We start from the raw sequence: 19,019 nt of genomic DNA on the forward strand, positions 1-19,019 counted from the left end.
CAAGAGGCTCTCAAGTGATAGAAATGCCCTCAAGGTTTTTATTGACTGAATAGGGTACCTACTGATGAACTAATGATGTGATCCAATTGTTTAAAACACTAAAAATTCCTAGGAAGGTTAGCAGAATATGATGACAGACCAGTGGAAGGAGGGACTCTGTTGTTCCCCGAACTGGGCATTCCATTTTGAGTTGTATGGTTTATTCTAGGTGCCACCTTTTGAAAGGGATATTTGGAATGTAAGAATGTTATCAATGGAACTATGGGAATTAGAAATTAAGAATTAAGATGAATGCTTGAGATAATGGAATATTTTGCCTGGGGAAGGAGAACACTTAGATATTTTCAAATGCTTAAAGAGATGTTAGAGAAGATATAAACGTCATATGTTTGGCTATAGAAACAATCATTACATGGAGGCTACAGGATGCAGTTTTATTTCATTATAACCAGTGGCTTTCTGAGCCTGCCTCATCCTAACACTGGAAAACCCTTGCCAATGGAATGGTCAAACCAAGGCTGCAAGTCCACATCAAGTATCATATAAAGAGATTCATGTATTAAGATGGCAACTGGACCAGATAATCGCTAGGGCTTCTGCTAATTATAATTTATAATTCTAAGTTAGTTGTTGAGAATTTAGGATCTACTTTCCTATAGAATCCAAATAGCCATTTGGATCCAAGGTCTAAAAAGTTACTTTTTTTTTTAGGGTTGTACTCAGGCATATGGAGGTTCCTAGGCTAGGGGTCTAATCAGAGCTGTAGCTGCCAGCCTATGCCACAGCCACAGCAATGCGGGATCCGAGCCTACATCACAGCTCATGGCAACGCCGGATCCTTGACCTGCTGAGTGAGGCCAGGCATGGAACCCTCAACCTCATGGTTCCTAGTCAGATTCATTTCCGCTGTGTCATGATGGGAACTCCTAAAAAGTTACTTTAACCCACAAAGTCTTCAATTGAAGAAACTCACTGGAGTTTCTTGGTGGCTCAGTGGGTTAAGGGATTCGGTGTTGTCACTGTTATGGCTCTGGTTACTGCTATAGTATGGGTTCAAAGCCTGGCCTGGAAACTTCCTCATGTTGCGGGTGCAGCCAAAAGAAAGAAAGAAAACACTTTCTTGAGTCTAGGGAACAGATATGAAGGATAAAAGTCCAGGGAACAGCATATGAGGGAGAAGGGAGGAAGGATCACTAACCTTCCCTTTGCACCTGGAAATTCCCAGGCTAGGGGTTGAATTGGAGCTGCAGCTGCAGTATGCCATAGTCACAGCAACACCAGATCTGAGCCCCATCTGTGACCTGATTGAGGCAATGCCAGATGCTTAACCCACTGAGTGAGGCCAGAGGTTGAATCTGCATCCTCATGGATACTGTGTTAGATTCTTAATCCACTGAGCCACAGTGGGAACTCCTAACTTTCCCTTTACTGGGGGACATCAAGCATAAGGCCCGTTGTGATGTATTAAGGAAACATCTGAAAATCCATGTGGCAGATCTCAGTAATGTCTTAGGAGAAAATCAACTTGAACAGATCCCCACAGGACTGATGGCCTTTCCTTAGGTTGTGTGATCATAGGTATTTTCTTCCATGATCACAATATTTCCAAGTATATAAATAAGCACACATAAAACAATGAAGAGCTGTGGGAAGCCAACGAAATACCTGAGCACCATCCAGCAGAGTACTGGATACACACACTTGTTCCTTGGTAAATGCAGGGATTCCTCACAATATCTATGTGTGTGCACTTCTTACAATTTTCAAAGAACTTCCACATACATTATCTCATTTGATTCTTAAAATAATCCTATGTGGAGGAAGGTATGCTTGGAATAAATGGCCAGTTTTCCTAAATGATGATTATTTGGCTTCTCATCTCATAAATATCTCTAGTGACAAGGAGCACACGGCTCTGCAGAACAACCAATTCCATCATGAAAACTAAGGCAGAGAACCAAATGTTCAAGAGTTTTCAAAATCGGCACTCAAGACAACATGTTCCACCCGTCCACTGGCCTGTATAAATTTGGTCCATGTGCTGTCAAGGGCATAGGGAGATTTTTGATGGTGAGAATATAAACTGGCATAACCTTTGGAAAACGCAATGCAGATCTACATGTTGAGAACCTCAGGTATATTCTTTATTTGGCTGCATAATTACCCACTTAAGACTCTATTTTTTTTGTGTGTGTGTCTTTTTTTGCCTTTTCTAGGGCCACTCCCGAGGCATGTGGAAGTTCCCAGGCTAGGGGTTGAATCGGAGCTATAGCTGCCAGTCTGCGCCAGAGCCACAGCAATGTGGGATCCGAGCTGCATCTCCCAACCTACACCACAACTCATGGCAATGCCGGATCCTTAACCCACTGAGCAAGGTCAGGGATCGAACCTGCAACCTCATGGTTCCTAGTCGTATTCATTAACCACTGCACCACGATGGGAACTCCAAGACTCTAATTTAAAATCATCAAAAACAATGATGTACAGAGGTGCTCATCAGAATTAGCTTCTAAAGGCGAAAAACTGGAAACACTCCAAGTGGTCCTCAGTGAGGAAGACACAGAATACATTGTAAAGACAAAGTGCTGCAGTGATAAAGATTCAGACTGTACACTCAGACCTACTGGATCAAAATTCCTATCCTGCCATTTGCTGACTGTGTTGGGTGTATTCCTTAGGCTGTCTAATTCTCATTAACTCAAGGTAGGATGACAGTACATAGGTATATATTTTGCACAGCTGCTAGGAAAACTACACATAATATTGAATGGAAATTGTTAAAAGCAGTCATTATGATCATTATTATATAGTAATTATGCCATTTATTAAATGCTTAGAAAATATTAGGCATCTAACAAACAATTTATATATATATAGTTAACTGAGGTATAATTGACTTAAAATATCGTGTTAGTTTCAGGTACAGCACAGCGATTCATATACACATCTGTATCTATATCTATTCTTTTTCAGATCCTTTTCCCTTATAGATTATTACATATTTTTTTTTGTCTTTTTTGTCTTTTTAGGGCTGCACCTGCAGTATATGGAGGTTCCCTGGCTAGGGGTCTAATCAGAGCTATAGCTGCTGGCCTACGCCAGAGCCACAGCAACGCCAGATCCGAGCCTTGTCTGTGACCTACACCACAGCTCAGGGCAACACCAGATCCTTAACCCACGGAGTAGCCAGGGATCGAATCTGCAACCTCATGGTTCCTAGTCGGATTCATTTCTGCTGCTCCACGACAGGAACTCTTATTCTGAAATATTGAGTATCGTTCCCTGTGCTATACAGTAAGTCCTTGTTGGCTATCTTTTTTATATGTAGTAGTGCCTATATGTTAATTCTAACCTCCTAATTTATCCCTCCTCCAAAAGTTACTTTAAAAAAAATCCTCATAATGACTCTTTGACATATACATTATTAGTATATTCACTGCACAGATGAGGAAACTGAGGGGAAGAGATTAGCTAAGTAGCTTTCTCAAATTCATACAGTTGGTAGGTTGGAGTGCTGGGATTTGAACACAGCAGTCTCACTCTAGAACTCATAGTCTAATCAAGGATACACTATCTCCCGTGTTATGAAATACTTTGTATTTCTCCCTCACACGCACACATAGATGTAATCAGATTAGATGCACATATTTTCATGATGTTTAGAAACGGTTTTAATTATGTATTACCAGTTTTTAAAAACAGAATACTAAATTGTAGACATGATATGAGGTCTACTGAAAATAGACATGGTTGCCTCTCTGTGGTGCTATTACAGGTGGATTTTACTCTTGACTCTGTAGACACTTCTGTGCTGACTTTTCACCTAAAAACACATACCATTTTATACACAGGAAAATGAAAGGAGAACAGACATGTAAATAAAAGTAATCCAAGGAAGCTGTAAAGAGAATAGGTTTTCCTAGACAGGTGACCCTTCCTCTGATTATAGCAGTAGATTATGCTAGATATCCTGAGTAATCTTCCTTCTGAAAACGATGACGAAAAACACAGGATTAAAACTAGAAAGCAGTGGAGTTCCCACGTGGCTCAGTGCATTAAGGATCGAGCGCCGTCACTGCAGAGGCTCGGGTTGCTGCCATGGTGTGGGTTCGATCCCTGGTCTAAGAACTTCCACATGCCTCTGATGTGACCAAAGGAAAAAAAAACCAGAAAGCAATAGGATATATCACTTACATGTGCCAGGACTGGGGTGGGTGGTACAGGGAAGGCTGGGGTGGGACCTGGCTCTGGCTGGACAATTGTTTCAGCTGGAACTACTCCGTCTTCATCCTCAGGGGGTTTCTGATGGGCACAGCGACCGATGTCTGCATTTTTGAAGGACACGGGCTGTGCAAAGTCCATAGGGCTAAGGGAATAGAATGAAAATGAAATATTTTCTCTTATTCTTATTTTCACTGCCCTGTTTCCTTACGATCACATCAAATCTGCCCCTTCCCCTTTTAAAGATCATCAGTGCAATTAAAAATCTCTAACTTAAAGATCCCCATTGTTTCCTCCCCCCATGGTTTTGGATCATGTATATGCAACAGTGATCATGTATATGCAAAAAAAAAAAGGCAACAAAAAGATTCACTTACACAGAGTTTATAACAAGGTTCCAGATACAGCCTTCAAAAGAAGGAATAGTTCTGAGTGGGGGAGGTTGGAATTCAGGTGGGGCTCCTCCAATGAAAAGCTTTTTAACTTCTATCGCCTGTTCTACTGTCAGATTTTGCATATGCCTTCTGTCTTCATCGACTTGAACAGTAAAGATGCTGATAAAACGTTTAAAATAAACAAGTGAAAAACACAAAGTCCAAAACCACCGGAAGTCAAACTCTTTCCTGCCATCCCTCACCCTCCTTCCTGTAGCTCTTAAGGAAGCCAAATTTCACGCTAAGTCAACGATATTGTTTCCCAGGATCTTGTCCCTCTGCCTCGCTCGTTAACACTCCCTGAGAGGTTACTGAAACAAGGCAACAGTGTAGCTGCAACATTAGGCATGGTGTTGACAACGGTGGCCTTACACCAGAGCCTGAAGAGTGAAGGCTTCTGGACTGGGTAGTAGTGTCTAATCATACGAGCTCAGTGGGTTTAGCACAGCATGGGGCTACGTTTTGTCTGGCTCTTTATTTCTTGGTTTGTGCGAACTATTATCTTCTTGCTAGGGGACAAACTGTACTCCTGAGAGCTTAGATTGCAGGAATCAACAGCAAACACTTACGGGACGTTTTAGAAAGAATGTAGCTGCTGGCTTGAATAGAAGAGGCAGGCCAGAACACTAAGCTAATTGTTCTTTGCAATGATTTTCCTGGGTGGCTGTTTCATTAATTTCCCTAATTTGCTTATGAGAGATAACACATGACTAATTGAGAACCTCATGCTACCTATTCACTCTGTAGATCCTGGGGCAAAGAATCAGGAGACAAAGAATTCCGATGATGAAAACGACCAAAGGCATTTTCTCTTTTGTTCTAGAAGCACTAAACTTTGGTCCCAATAGTCAGCATGGGGCTTAGTCAGAAGTGTTAGTCAACAGCCCCAGGATCATGAATGGATTACTGAAAACTTATTTCCCATCTGGGGAGAAAACCCAAGAATTTAGGTGGAAACGTGTTCTAAAAAAATGGCCTTTTACTTGATTTTATAAAGAAGGAAAACCACATGTAGAATTAGAAATAATAAACCAGGGCAAAGATGCTCTGAAATGGCACCGAACAAATGCCCCACTTTGGGACAATTTTAATGTAAGAGAGTGGAACGAAAAATAAGTATTGTTGTGGCTCAACGTTATTGAGGAGGTATAGAGGGAGCAGGTTGGATTTAGTGTCAAAGGCAAAATAAGGGAAATAATATATTAATTTTCTTGCCAAACTCTGGAAGATTGTATCAGTACAATTCAGGAGTTCAATTTCATTACTAAGAATGTTGATGGTTTTATAAAACTTTTAGAAAACCACTCCTGGATATGAGTGACTCCCTGAGAAGTACCCATCACACTTCTTCTTTTTTTTTCTTTTGCTTAAAGTAACTGAGGCTAGAGCAGATGGGCTCCATGATAGATATTTGCAACTAGCCTCTTATTTACACTTTCTGGGCAGGAGATGGATGGGCTTCAGGACATTTACAACCAGCCTCCTATCTATACTTCAAGATAGAAATAACTACAGGCATAAGGCAAATAACTGGTACTCGTCTTCTGTGAACTGTTAAACAGCGGTAATGACACGATCAAAAGAGGGGCTGAGTTCCTGTCATGGCTCAGTGGAAACGAACCTGACCAGTATTCATTCATGAGGATGCAGGTTGGATCCCTGGTCTTGCTCAGTGGGTTAAGGACCCGGTGTTGCCTTGAACTGTAGTTTAGGTCGCAGATGCGGCTTGGATCTGGTGTTGCTGTGGCTGTGGTGTAGGCCAGCAGCTGCAGCTCTGACTGGACCCCTAGCCCGGGAACCTCCATATGCCATGGGTGTGGTCCTAAAAAGACCAAAAAAAAAAAAAAAAAAAAAAAAGAAGAACAAAGAGGTCACATACTCTGCATCCTCAGGGTCAGGGAGACACCAACTACGCATGTGCAGAGAGACTCCACTGGGTCAGAAAGGGAGGAGGCTCCAGGCCATAATAAGTCTAGATAACCTTCCCACCAGGCTTTGCTTTGGAATCCGACTTGGCCAAAAGATGCACATGCAGATCAGGGGAGGGCCCTGGGTCTGGTCAAGTGCAAAAGATAAAACAAGATAATTGGCTAGAGGAGACAAAGACCCAGAAGAACCCTCCTATATAAATGGTTTAAATCACCTCTCTGGCTTGCTCCACCCTCAGTCCTTTGGAGGTGTATCTCTGCTTCATTTCTGTCTTAGATAAATGGACTAATTCTCTATGTGCTCTTCCACACGTTGTACTGTGTTTCTAATAAACTTTATTCTATTTTTACAGTTTTTGCCTCCTTGAAACATTCTTGCTTTCAACAGGGGGCAAGAATCAGGGCAATTTGGTGTTCAACCTCTAGCTAGTCTAGTGGCTAGGATTCCTGGTTTTCATCCAGGCTGTCCAGGTTCAATTCCTGGGCAGAGAATTAAGATCTCACTTTAAGCTGTCACCCACTGCTGTCTATCCAAAATCATGACCTCTTACTAATATGATATAGCAGGGTTCCTAAGGGTTTTAATGAAAGGTCCAAGCCACTATTAAAGATTGTCCAGGCAGAGAAAATCTCTGGTTTTGATTAGAACTTTTAAAGATCCAGAGGCCCTCCTCCTTCTGATATAGACTCTCTAGTCTGGTTCTGCCCCAAGGTCCAAAACAATGGTCCTTTCCTACTAGTTCACACAGTGGAGATAAGAATGAACGCCGAGCTTTCAGAAGGAACAGGGTGGAATTAAGTACTAGTATGGAAGTTTACTAGCTGTGTGACCTTGGGGCAGTTATTTAATCTTGTTCAGTCTCATTTTACTCATTTGTAAAATGAGGATTAAAAACACCTACTTTGAACCACGGAAGACGTTCACTAAGGCATTGCGCTGAGGCTGTATTTCTTAATAAGGGCATTGCTAGAAGACTAGAGCTGAATCCAGCTTGTATTTTATATCCTAGGAGCATCAAACCTAGGTCATTTACCCAGTTCTTTGTAAAGGGGATATTACCTACGTGTCCTATGTGATTCTGGTGTGTTTCTTTTTTTTAAAAGTATTTATTAAAAAACTCTTTACTGAGCTTTATAAGAATCACTACATTACTATTGGTATTGTGATAGGTTACCTGTATTTCCTTAAACTTTCAATAGTTGATTCTTTGAGTTTTACAATTAAATATTTTATTAATTACATTCTAATTCTTATTTGCATGGAATATTGATCTAAGATTTTATTTCAAACCACCACCAAATAAACCACATATGTAGTAAAAAAATTAAGAAAAGTGCCTTGATATTTACAATTTACACGAGAAACAAAAATCTGAAAATTTCTGAATATATTTTGGATGATAAGAAAGAATTATTTGGATTGCAGAGTCCAAATCATGATCCCATTCTGGAAATCTCAAAGTAGTCCTCAAATATCTAATCCAACTTTGTGGTCTTTGGCTTCAATTTGTACCTGTTTGAAGAATGCTTTCCCAGAGGAGAACACCTACTTGTATAGGTTTCTAGTCCAGCTCTTAGGGTTTAATGTTTTGTTCAGTTAGAATTCCTGGCCACTTAGGTAGACTCCAGGAAGAGGATCAGAGGGCAGAACAGTTATAAGGCAGAGGTCACTGGAGTGCCAGGGAATTATCTACCAAAATGAAGGAAGTAAAATTTTTGTGCAGAGGAGGGGGTAGAAAAGGAGAGAGAATGAAGGAAGAGGGGTAAAGAGAGGCAAGGGTGAGAGAAAAAGGCAAGAGTAATATTGAAAAGTCTGCCTCTCAATTAGGTAAAAATCTATTGATTTTATGAGGTGATACCAAAATTATCATTTTATCCAGGATTTTAAGAAATGACAATTGACATTAATAGTTTAAATAGGGTTGTAAGAAAGCAAATATTTTCACATTAATAAGAGTGTCATAATCAAGATGAAGTAATACAAATCTTTGAGGTCACAAAAAGGGAAAGAATAAATAGCTGGCAAGCACAGATGGAGATGTTAAAGTCAGGTATATCCGGGTTTAAATCCCCTGTTATATATAGCTATGTGATTTGGGGCAATTTAGTTAATACTTCCTCATCTGTGATGAAAGGATTTGAATACAGATCTCACATACATTTAGAACAACTCAAGGACATGATCTTTGTTGAGTATTTGAAACACAGCATGCCATGGAATTGGAAAGAAGCATTTGGGTGGATTCCTAGGGTCATTAATGATCTCTGGTTCATCAGTTAATTGAAGCACTTGCTTAAAGGATAGGTGATGACTGTATTTTGACCTTACAGGGTTGAATGAGGCGTTAAGGTAGCAAATCAGTTCTTGCTTTGCCACAGAGTGCAGTGACAACACACTAATATGTCCAATACATTATCCTTTAATTAACAGCAAGTGGCAGAACTGTTTGTTTATATGGCCAATTAACTGAATGACCAGTTTTCAGTGATGTACTATATACACTGAGCTTAATCAAATAAAGGTTGGATTGATGGCCAACAGCTGTGAAGTTGGCATAATTCCCTTCTTGAAGAGACACCTGTTAAAAGGACACCTTAGCATAACATCATAATGCACCTGGGAATGTCCGAATCTTTTCTCTACAAAGAAACATACTTTGGATGATTTTTCAGTTGGCTATATTTCTCAAATCTGCATTTGCTTAACACAATTATTTAAAGTTTAGAGACTTTAAAAGTCTTTGCTATAAGGAGAAGGACAAAAATTTGGCAAAGGATCTGACCTCTAGTCTAGAAGACATGTAAATAAGTATTCTAGAGCATTCCCTAAGACACAAATACAAAAATTCAGTTTGAATTTCTCTTCAGAGACCATGACTGCAATATGTGCCTACAAGATTAGTAAAAGTTCTTAGTTTGTCCAAATATTGATCCCTTATTTGTCTTAATCATAGTTTCTAAACATCTCAGTTAATAGGTGCCCTGCAAAAATGCTTAGTATCAGTTCAGCCCACAACCTAATGCTCCATACACATACACAAAAAGAACCAAGGAAAGCTCCATGGCTTAGAAGACAAGACATTCTCATTACTTATTTAAACAATTATGCACACAAGAGGATGATTAGAAAATCGAGGTCTTTAAGTACAGAATCGCATCTGCTGACTTGAACTTTTGCTACACATTCATACTCTTGTTGTATTTAAAAGTATTCTCTGTGTCTTGAGATCTCATCAAATTTGATTTCCAGCTCTCTTCTATGCCTTCAGTCTAATAAATGGATTGCTGGTTGGGAGGTCTGAAGTCTCCGGGCTTCTGTTTTCTTTTTCTCTAATTGTTCTTCTAATCTAATTACTTCTCTGAGTTGTCATACAACATTTTGATGATAAATACAAAGGACTTCCCCAATAAAGTCAGTATACAGTACTGTGGCCTTCTGAAGAAATGAGAAATCAAGCTTATAACACTAATAGACAATTCCTGGACTCAGGGCTGTGAAGCAAGTGCTCTGGTGGATGGGCAGAGAGGCAGCCTCCCAGCTCGGATGGCAAGATAGGGATCTTCTCTCCCTTCTCTCCCCCAGTCTGTACCCTCCCGAAGCCCTGTACACCTTGGCGGGGCCAGGGACGAGGCACGCACGGAACAGTGCTCTGCAGGCCCTGCAGCTGCTTCCACGCTCTGCATCTGTGACAGATTTCTAAGCAGCTGCCATAACTGCTTTGGAACCTGAATGCAACAGCAACTGCCAAGGGCTGCTGGCTCCGGCAGGGCTAGTCTGTGCATCTCGCTATTGCATCCTTTATTTGAGAAGGAGTAGTTGAGAGGTACAGAGAGAGATGTGTCTTATCTAGAGCTTCAGAACCAGCATTTGGTTTTTCCAAAGGTGGTGAAGAGACCCGCCCAGCACAAAAACGTTAAGAATCAAACCGGCAAGGGTCAAGGTAAATGAGGTTCCTGGAGTATGAAACACAAAGACGATGAAATTAAACCACTTGATAGTTTTGCAATGCACCCTATGTTCATGCACACAAAGGTCCGGTGAACGACCAAGGCGAGCAAAGGAGCTGGTATTAGTTAGGACAGTACAGTCAGTCGCTAGAACTATTGTTACCCTCGAGTTCTCTCCACATGAACAGAATGTTCTCTCCCATCATGAAACAGACTTGGCTCTGGTTTGACGACAATTTTCCTCATTGTTCGTGCCCCTGTGGAGAGATGCACTTCCAGACGGCCCTTGTTCAGGAATATCGCGTAATAGGCCTGCAAGAGCAAATGGTTACTGAAGATTAAAGAGGGGTCTCATCTATGACTTAGCTTAGTTCCCAGACAAGAACTGCGGATTCATCCATTCTGAGATCTTACCTGAGAAGTTAAGACTCAATATTTTCTGAAATAGAATAATTAAAGCCGCTGGAAATGGCTTTTTAATCATTTACCATTTTTGCTTGTTAGACGATGTGGAAAGTGGATACAATAATTTAGCAGTCTCTGGGAAGCAGATTTGTGATGCTGAAAGTAACAGCTGTGCTTGCATTGGGCTTCTAACTCACAAAAGCCATCAGGAAACGAAGGGTGTCAATAAAATCCCTCTCCCTTATTTTCAAAAGTGGATAGTGTGCTTCTGGAAATCAGGTCTGATTCCCAATCTCATAGCAATTTTTTTTTTTTTTTTTTTTTTTGGCCATGTCTGTGGCATGTGGAAGTTTCCTGGCCAGGGGTCCAACCCCCACCACAGTAGCGACCCAAAGCCACAGCAGTGATAGCATTGGATCCTTAGCCTGCTGTGCCACATGAGAACTCCTCGTGGCATTTTGAGTGTTTAGATTTCAATTTGTTCTCTTGGCTGGTGGGATAATTTTGCTATCACTAACATGTAACTTGTCTCCCACATTTAGAAGGAAGGAAGACAATTTTTCATCCACAAACACAACTGCTTTCCTCTGGCCACTGTTACTATAGCAACCAGTATGCTCTTGAGATCAGATTATGAACCCCAGGGAGCCTGAAAGCAGTCCCTGATACCAGGCATGCTTCTTCTCTTGAGGAGCATGGGGGCACCTGCTACAAGATGGTCACTTGGTCCTCCAGGAGTCACCTGAGGTGGCCAAGATGGCTTCAATCAAATGTCATAATGTCTCCAATAATTGACACAATCATCTATGCAGCTGTGTGTCCAACATAAAATGGCCAGAGGATCTGGATTACTGCTTGCCAACCATCCAAGGGGCAACTGCCAACTACTCACTCAGTTAGAATTTTTTTAACTGATTGATGTCTCAAATCCCTTTAGCAAAACATGATCATAAAACACCACAACTGGTAGCTTTGAAAAATAAAGTATGTTGCCTCAACCAGTATTGATTTTACAAGACATGAACTAATTAACATTGGTTCTTCTCTCAGGTAGCACTATGAGATTTTAAAAACCTAAAGAGCATTATCATTAAAATGTTAAAACATTAGCATGTTATTTATAATTTACTTTGTACTATAGTACTTAATATTTTCTCATTTTATTTTCATGGGAACATGTTTTATTTTAGGAACTATCCTGAAAGTTGATGATTCAAGTCCATTTATTCAGTTGTGATGAGGACAAATCTGAAACTGATAGGTGGTGCTTAATTATTTGACTGTGACCTAGGAAACAAATATCCTTTAGTGGACATTTCATAATGTTTGACCTTATAATTATCTTATCACTTACAACAGTGAGAAAAAAATTTTATTTTTTAGTATTAAAAGACAACAGAATTAAAAGAATATATTTTATATTTATTCAATGCTTATTATGTGCAGTAATAATGGAGCTAAAATACCATTTTCCCTCTAACCTCCAAAACATACTTTTTGGTTTTTTTTCTTCCCAAAGAACTTCTTTTCTTCTCTAAGGTCAAAGGTTATCCTTTTACATTTTCTTCTAGATATTCATATTCCTGAGATAATGCAAGTTACTCATGGTTATACATCTTTGCATTTTATTTGCCAATACAGTTGACTTAGAATAACATGGGCCACTAACCCTTCTTACAGTTGGAAATTCGAGTATAATTATAGTTGGCCTTCCCTATATGCAGCTTCTCCATACTGGATGGTGCATCCTCATTTTCAACTAACCTCAGATCATGTAGCTCTGTCATATTTACTGCTGAATAAAACCTGATTATAAGTGGACCTGACTTAGAATAACATGGGGCACTAACCCTTCTTCCAGTTGGAAATTCAAGTACAATTATAGTCGGCCTTCCCTATATGCAGCTTCTCCTTACTGGATATCGTGCATCCTCAGTTTCAACCAACCTCAGATCATGTAGCTCTATCATATTTACTGCTGAATAAAACCTGACTGTAAGTGGACCTGTGCAGTTCAAACACATGTTGTTCAAGGGTCAATTGTATTTGTTTAGCCTTTATTTCTTGGCAGGAGAATAATATTATTAGATAACATTATCAATTACTAAATTATAAATGCTAACAGTGACTTTAAAAAACACAATCATAAATAATACAACCTGATTTACAAAGATGCATACATATTTATAAAGGACATACTAATAAAGCACTCTATGCTTTGGCCAGGTAGGTAATGCCTAAGAACTCTTTCACTGAGGAAAACTAAATGAAGTGGAAGAATGAGTATCTTTAAAAAGGTGACTGGAAGTATTGGAGGAATATCAATACAGTAAAGACCCATGATGCCTAGATCTGGACAACTAAGAGAGAGCTTTTAACAGAATCCAATGGCTGGGGGTATGAAAATTGAAGTTCACAACCCTACAAAGCAGACACTGTGTAGGTTTGATCTTAATGTCATTTTACTGTCACGGTTGTCCATGCTTGTGTAAGTTGTGCTCCATTTGCCTGCTCCTGCCCAGGTCCATTCTCCGCCTTCTCTGAGTCCAGAGAGGTGGAGCAGGCTAGGCTCCAACAGACTGTACCACCCTCGCTAGTGAAAGGGGGAAACTGACCCTAAGGGAATCTAAATTTAAATTTAGGGGACCCCAGCTGGTTATCTACAGATCTGGCTAGGAAATTGGACTTAGAGACAAGAGAAAATTAGTACAATTTGAATATATTTTAAGTTTTCTCTCTTTATATACGCAAAACCCATACGAAATATGGATGTAAACACAAGTGTGTCTGCACCTAGAACCGACCAACAGGAAAATCCCAGTGGAGATAATTGTTCTAAGATGATAGTGGAAATAAATGATACAAATGAAAAAATATAATAACAATTTACGAGCCCTAAATGCCTCACCTGAGTCTCTTTATAAAATAACTGTTTGATATAAGCATTAGGGAAAACGCATTATTAACCAGGTGTGAGGGTACCTGTCCAGTCTGCCTTCGTTTCCTCCTAGGTGGTGCCGGTGTCCCTCCACTTCCCAAGAGAATGATCCCGGACTCATTCTTGGTGCTGAAGGACAGGTTGATTTCTGTTCCTACATCAATCGGCACAGGGGACAGCTCCACAAAACCAGGCTTGGGGAAGCTAACTGTGTAAACATTCTTTGGGTAAAAGGAAAGAAAGCATTTGAAATAAAAAGTTAAATTAATTTGTCCATCTTGCTCATCCTTCTCAATGCACACCATATCCCTATGAAATGCGCTGTCATTTTAGAATGCATGACAACTCACAGTTACACAGAGAGCTGAAGAGCAACTGAAGAAATACTCTTTCCGGCTGTAAATTTGAATTTTCTGAGCAGTTTGGGTTAAGATAAAAATTCTGGCCTCTGCTTTTATTCTAGAACTTTTGATTTAAAATACAAAACATTATCATTAAGGGAGAACATTTTCTTTTGGTTTAAATCTCTCTTGCTAAGTCTCCCTTGAAAACACTCTCATTAATCCCTTGAGTGCCCTGTAATTGGTTGTGTTTTAGAGCTGAGTATGATCCTGGTCTCTGTGTTCATGCTTCCTCAGATATGAGCCCAAGGTAAAGAGGTTCAGTGCTATCAAATGTATACATACATCCTGGAGGAATGCTTAAAAAAATCAGACACAATCTAAATCTTAAAAATAAATACATCAACATTTCATAGCCCAGCTTTCTTCTCAAAATGAAAATAGTATCCTTGTCCTGGCTGATAACAGAATTAAAACAGTAACATTTTAGATGGTAACACAGTGCAAAAGGGAGAAAGTCAAAATCACCCTCCCCGCCGAAGCTGTGTAGAAGCACATGGCTTTTTACAATCTATTCATTCATGAAGACATGCATTCATTCACTCATTTTATCTTTTACAACCTTGCCCTCTTCCTCTTTTCTCCCCTCTGTTATTTAAACTGAAGCACCGCAGGCATATGCATTTGTAATTTTTTCTCACTGCATATGTGGGGAATATCTCTCTGTCCGTAAACACAGATCTCATCCTCACTTTTAATGGCAAGAGGTCATCCCATTGAATGAATGTGCTAGGATTTATTTAAGCAAGCTTATGTAGCTGGGCATTGAGAGTGCTTGAAGCACTCATTTTAATTAAGTCCTGGATTGCTGGAGTGAAAACTAGGAATCCTTTAATGCAGGACATTTCCTCCCCATGATGGTGTTTCAGGTCCAGTTAAAGGACATGGTGTTGTAAAAGGTATAAACTGTTTTCAATTCCAATTTTCAAACCATAGAATTTTAGATAGTTCAAATCTAACTACTGCACAGGCTCTTCAGTACTGATCAAATGTAGAAATTTATGCTTTATATTTTGGTTGCAAATAATTCCTGGTTTTTGAAAAGTGCTCTTACAGAACCATCGTTTCCATGTATATAGGCCATTCATTTTCTAGAAAATTTTCCTCATGTATGTCTTTTGCATGTGGATGAGAATTAGGCTTTGGAAGATTAAAACTCTCGGTAACCATAAAAAAGAATGAAATAATGCCCTTTGCAGCAGATAATGCCATTTGCATCTCTGGATGGACCCAGAGATTATCACACTGAGTGAAGCAAGACAGACAAAGACAAACATCATATGAGAACACTAACGTGCGGAATCTAATAAGAAATTATACAAAAGAACTTACTCACAAAATAGAAACAGACACAAAGATTATGAAACCAAACTAAGGTTACCAAAGGGGAAATGCTGGGAGGAGGGATGGACTGGGAGGTTGGGATTGGCATAGATACAATATCAATAGTTAACAAGGATCCACCATATAATAGCTCAGGGAAATCTATTCCATACTCTGTGATAGCCTATATGTAGAAAGAATCTGAAAAAGAATGACATATAGGTTGATGTATGGCTGATGCACTTTGCTATACACCTGAAACAAACACAACATTATAAGTCACCTATATGCCAATAAAATTTATTAAAAAATAAAAATTAAAATAGTAAAAAAAAAAACTCAGTAAAACTTTAAGAGATCAGTATAGATTTTCAGTGATCTATTTCTGTATATACTTCTTCCTTATTCCCAAGCTTCTCAGGGTGGATGTGTATGGCTAATTCCAAGTTGCAAACTGTAAATAGGCCAGATGAAGATGCTGAAAGTTCTGTTCCAACCTTTAAGCCTCTTGGCTCACTGGAGATTTAATTTTTCTTTTTCTCCAAATCTCTTCATTTTCCATTGCAATGCTTTAAAATAATTTTAACTGGAGGAAGCAGCTAAAATGAATAGTGTCATATCAGGGTAATTAAAAATTTGTAACTATGATATATTTAATATTTTCTTTTTTCAACAAACTCATCGCTTTAAGAATTCCTCTGAAACTTTTATTCATATTTGCTGATGACTGTTGGCTCTTGATTCTAGATATTATAAGACAGCAGAGCTGTGACCTGTGCTTCTCTCTCCTATGGATCGGCCTCTCTGGAAAGTCAGTGCAGAACAGTCAAGTGGAATCAGGGGGCGGCTGTGCTGCTCTGGCAACAAAGAAAAGATCCTGTAGAGACCTGATAACAGGGGACTCTGCAGTCCTGTCAAAGCCAGGTCTTTATGGATGGTTTCCGCTATGTGCCATTTTCAAATAAATGGAGGTTTGACTTCTAAGCTGTGGCCAACATGCTATGAACCAACGATTATGATGTAAACTAATACTTGCTATTTGTGTGAACCTAACACATTCCAGAAAAAAAATTAAGGGCTGATAATAAAGCTATATAAAATACATGAAGATAACGTAAACCTGAAATAGATGACAAAAAATGAGGGAAAGAGAAAAGTAGTGTTGGAAAGGAAGAGAGAATCACAAAAAAGATTAAAAATACATGCTACGAAGTGCTGTAGGGGTGGGCAAATGGTTCACAATTTTAGGTCTTTAGAATACCATTTTCCCAAGTTTAGTTGATCATGGTAATTTATAAAAGTACTTCAATCTTGCGTCATCATTTATGCATAGCTAAGACGAGGGTCCATAGGAATTTAAAATGTATTCTCAAGGATGGGCCCCTGTAAGAGATTCAAACTAAGGAAGTGAAATCTGAAGTGAATTCGTTTAGGAAAGCATTAAGAAGAGACCAACCTCCAGCGAACATCCTTTGGTAACTCCCACATAATCAGGGCTGCTAAGTATATTATATGGAGTTCTTGAAATTTCAATATCTTTGAGGCAGCCAGAATATTTCTTCAAATTTACTTCTGGCCTGTTGAAAAGTTAAATGGGAAACAAAAGAAACATCATTAGGGCAATGGCAGGATAGTGTCTGAGACTACGGAATGCAGGCTGTATGGAGCAAGCAGATACAGAGGCAGGCCTATGTCTCTCCAACTGTGTACACGTGCACACATGTACCCAGCAAACTATGCTTCCATTATCTATAGGTTAGGTAAGTTGATATTAGCACCATCCTGCAGGAGGAGTTTTTATGTAGTTCTTCTTTTAAAAAATAATCTCACCTATTGCATTTAAATACAAGGTCCAGGAATTAACTGACTTCTTATTAAATATTCCATATGCATAATAAAATGTGTTTCATTTTTTTCCAACCAAAGAGCAGACACTTGTATAGGAAAGCATAATCAAACTACCTATCAAAACAGTTAAATAAAATCTTGATGAAAATTGGAAAAAAATCTAGAAACATTTATTTCAAAAAGATAACATTTCTGTCACTGAGACTTTTTTTTGGGTGGGGGGGAAGTTGCTGAAGAAAAAGATAATGCCATATTTTTCTTTAAAGATTTTAAGTAAAACAAAACCTGAGAAATATTCTTTTGGATTACACAGCCTAAAAAAAGATACTTTAAATTTACAGATTGACTCCAAAGCCCTTATTCTGTATTGGAGCAGTAACAAAATAAAGCAACCCAAACCAAATGATGTACATTTAATTTTTCTAACAGGTCAAAAATGGCTTCTATAACCAAATGACACTTGAATGTTTACTCTTTGTTCATTACTTCTTAAAAAGGGATAAACCTGCTAGCATACAGTAGGTGCTCAATAAATAAGCTAGCAGGATGTTAATGGTGATGACATCTCTTTCACTTTCTGTGAAGATGGAAATATTTTTTCTTCACTGTCCAAATCAGTAGTTACTAGCCATATGTGGGTATCGGTACTTGAAAAGTAGCTTGTGCAAGTGAGAAATTGAATTTTTATTGTTATTTAATTTTCTTTAAATTAAAGTTCAATAGCCACCATGGCTAGTCAAATAGCCACGGTGGCTACCATACTGAATAGTGCAGATCAACAGCAATAGAAAAAGTAAGACTTAATTTTTTTGGTATTAATAAGCGTCACTAAAAACTGTCCAGTCAACACCAAGATATAATACTTATTTGCATAATGATTCTCCTCACTGTCCCACGATGGCAGGATTCCCTTTTTTGTCGTAATAAAAACCATAGGGCATGAGGACAAACAGGTAGGAAAGAAAAGTAAGACCTTGCTAATGTGTATCAGGTGATTTATGTCATGCTGTGGATTTGTTCTGTTTTTCTCTTTCTGGGACTGCTTTATTTGCTTTGATCATTTCCACTTGTTCTCAAGGTCTCCCCCTTCTGTTTAGTCAGCTGGTTATTACCAAAAACATGCCAACTGGAGGGTGAGAATCTTGCTTATATTTGTCATGTATAACGTGAAGGAAATGGATGAACTTCATTCTCAGTGTTCATTTGAGTCCATGTTTTCATTTAGAGGAAGACTGGTTTATCACAACTTTTTCAGAGGTCTTATCGCTAAAATAAATCACTCCTACAAGTTATACAGTTCACTGTTTCAGGGAAATACAAAGAATCATTTCAAAACACAATGATTTAGCAAGCTCGACATTATGAAAATCACAGGGGATAAGTAATCACATGTGGTGATCAGACTCCTAATGGTAACCACAGGCTCTGTTTCCTCTGTTTGCCTCAGAGGCAAAATCACAAAGCTACCCAGTGTCATTCCAGAGTTTTATTAGCATGTATTTTCATTGAAAGCCTAGACTTTGCTCTAAAAATTTCTTGGATCAGTTCAGCTTCATTATCTCCTTTCCACAAA

General features: G+C 39.0%; 1 protein-coding gene across 1 annotated transcript in view; it reads right to left on the bottom strand.

Annotated features, from left to right (window-relative positions):
• Nucleotides 1–19,019, bottom strand: part of LAMA2 (laminin subunit alpha 2) — a 594,330-nt gene that overhangs the window by 20,298 nt on the left and 555,013 nt on the right. The window contains 5 exon segments of the mRNA XM_021084463.1: nucleotides 4,195–4,366; nucleotides 4,599–4,775; nucleotides 10,695–10,843; nucleotides 13,919–14,095; nucleotides 17,055–17,175. Coding sequence (XP_020940122.1) covers nucleotides 4,195–4,366; nucleotides 4,599–4,775; nucleotides 10,695–10,843; nucleotides 13,919–14,095; nucleotides 17,055–17,175 — 796 coding nt within the window.

Source organism: Sus scrofa, chromosome 1 (assembly GCF_000003025.6).
Source record: "Sus scrofa isolate TJ Tabasco breed Duroc chromosome 1, Sscrofa11.1, whole genome shotgun sequence".
NCBI lineage: Eukaryota > Metazoa > Chordata > Mammalia > Artiodactyla > Suidae > Sus > Sus scrofa.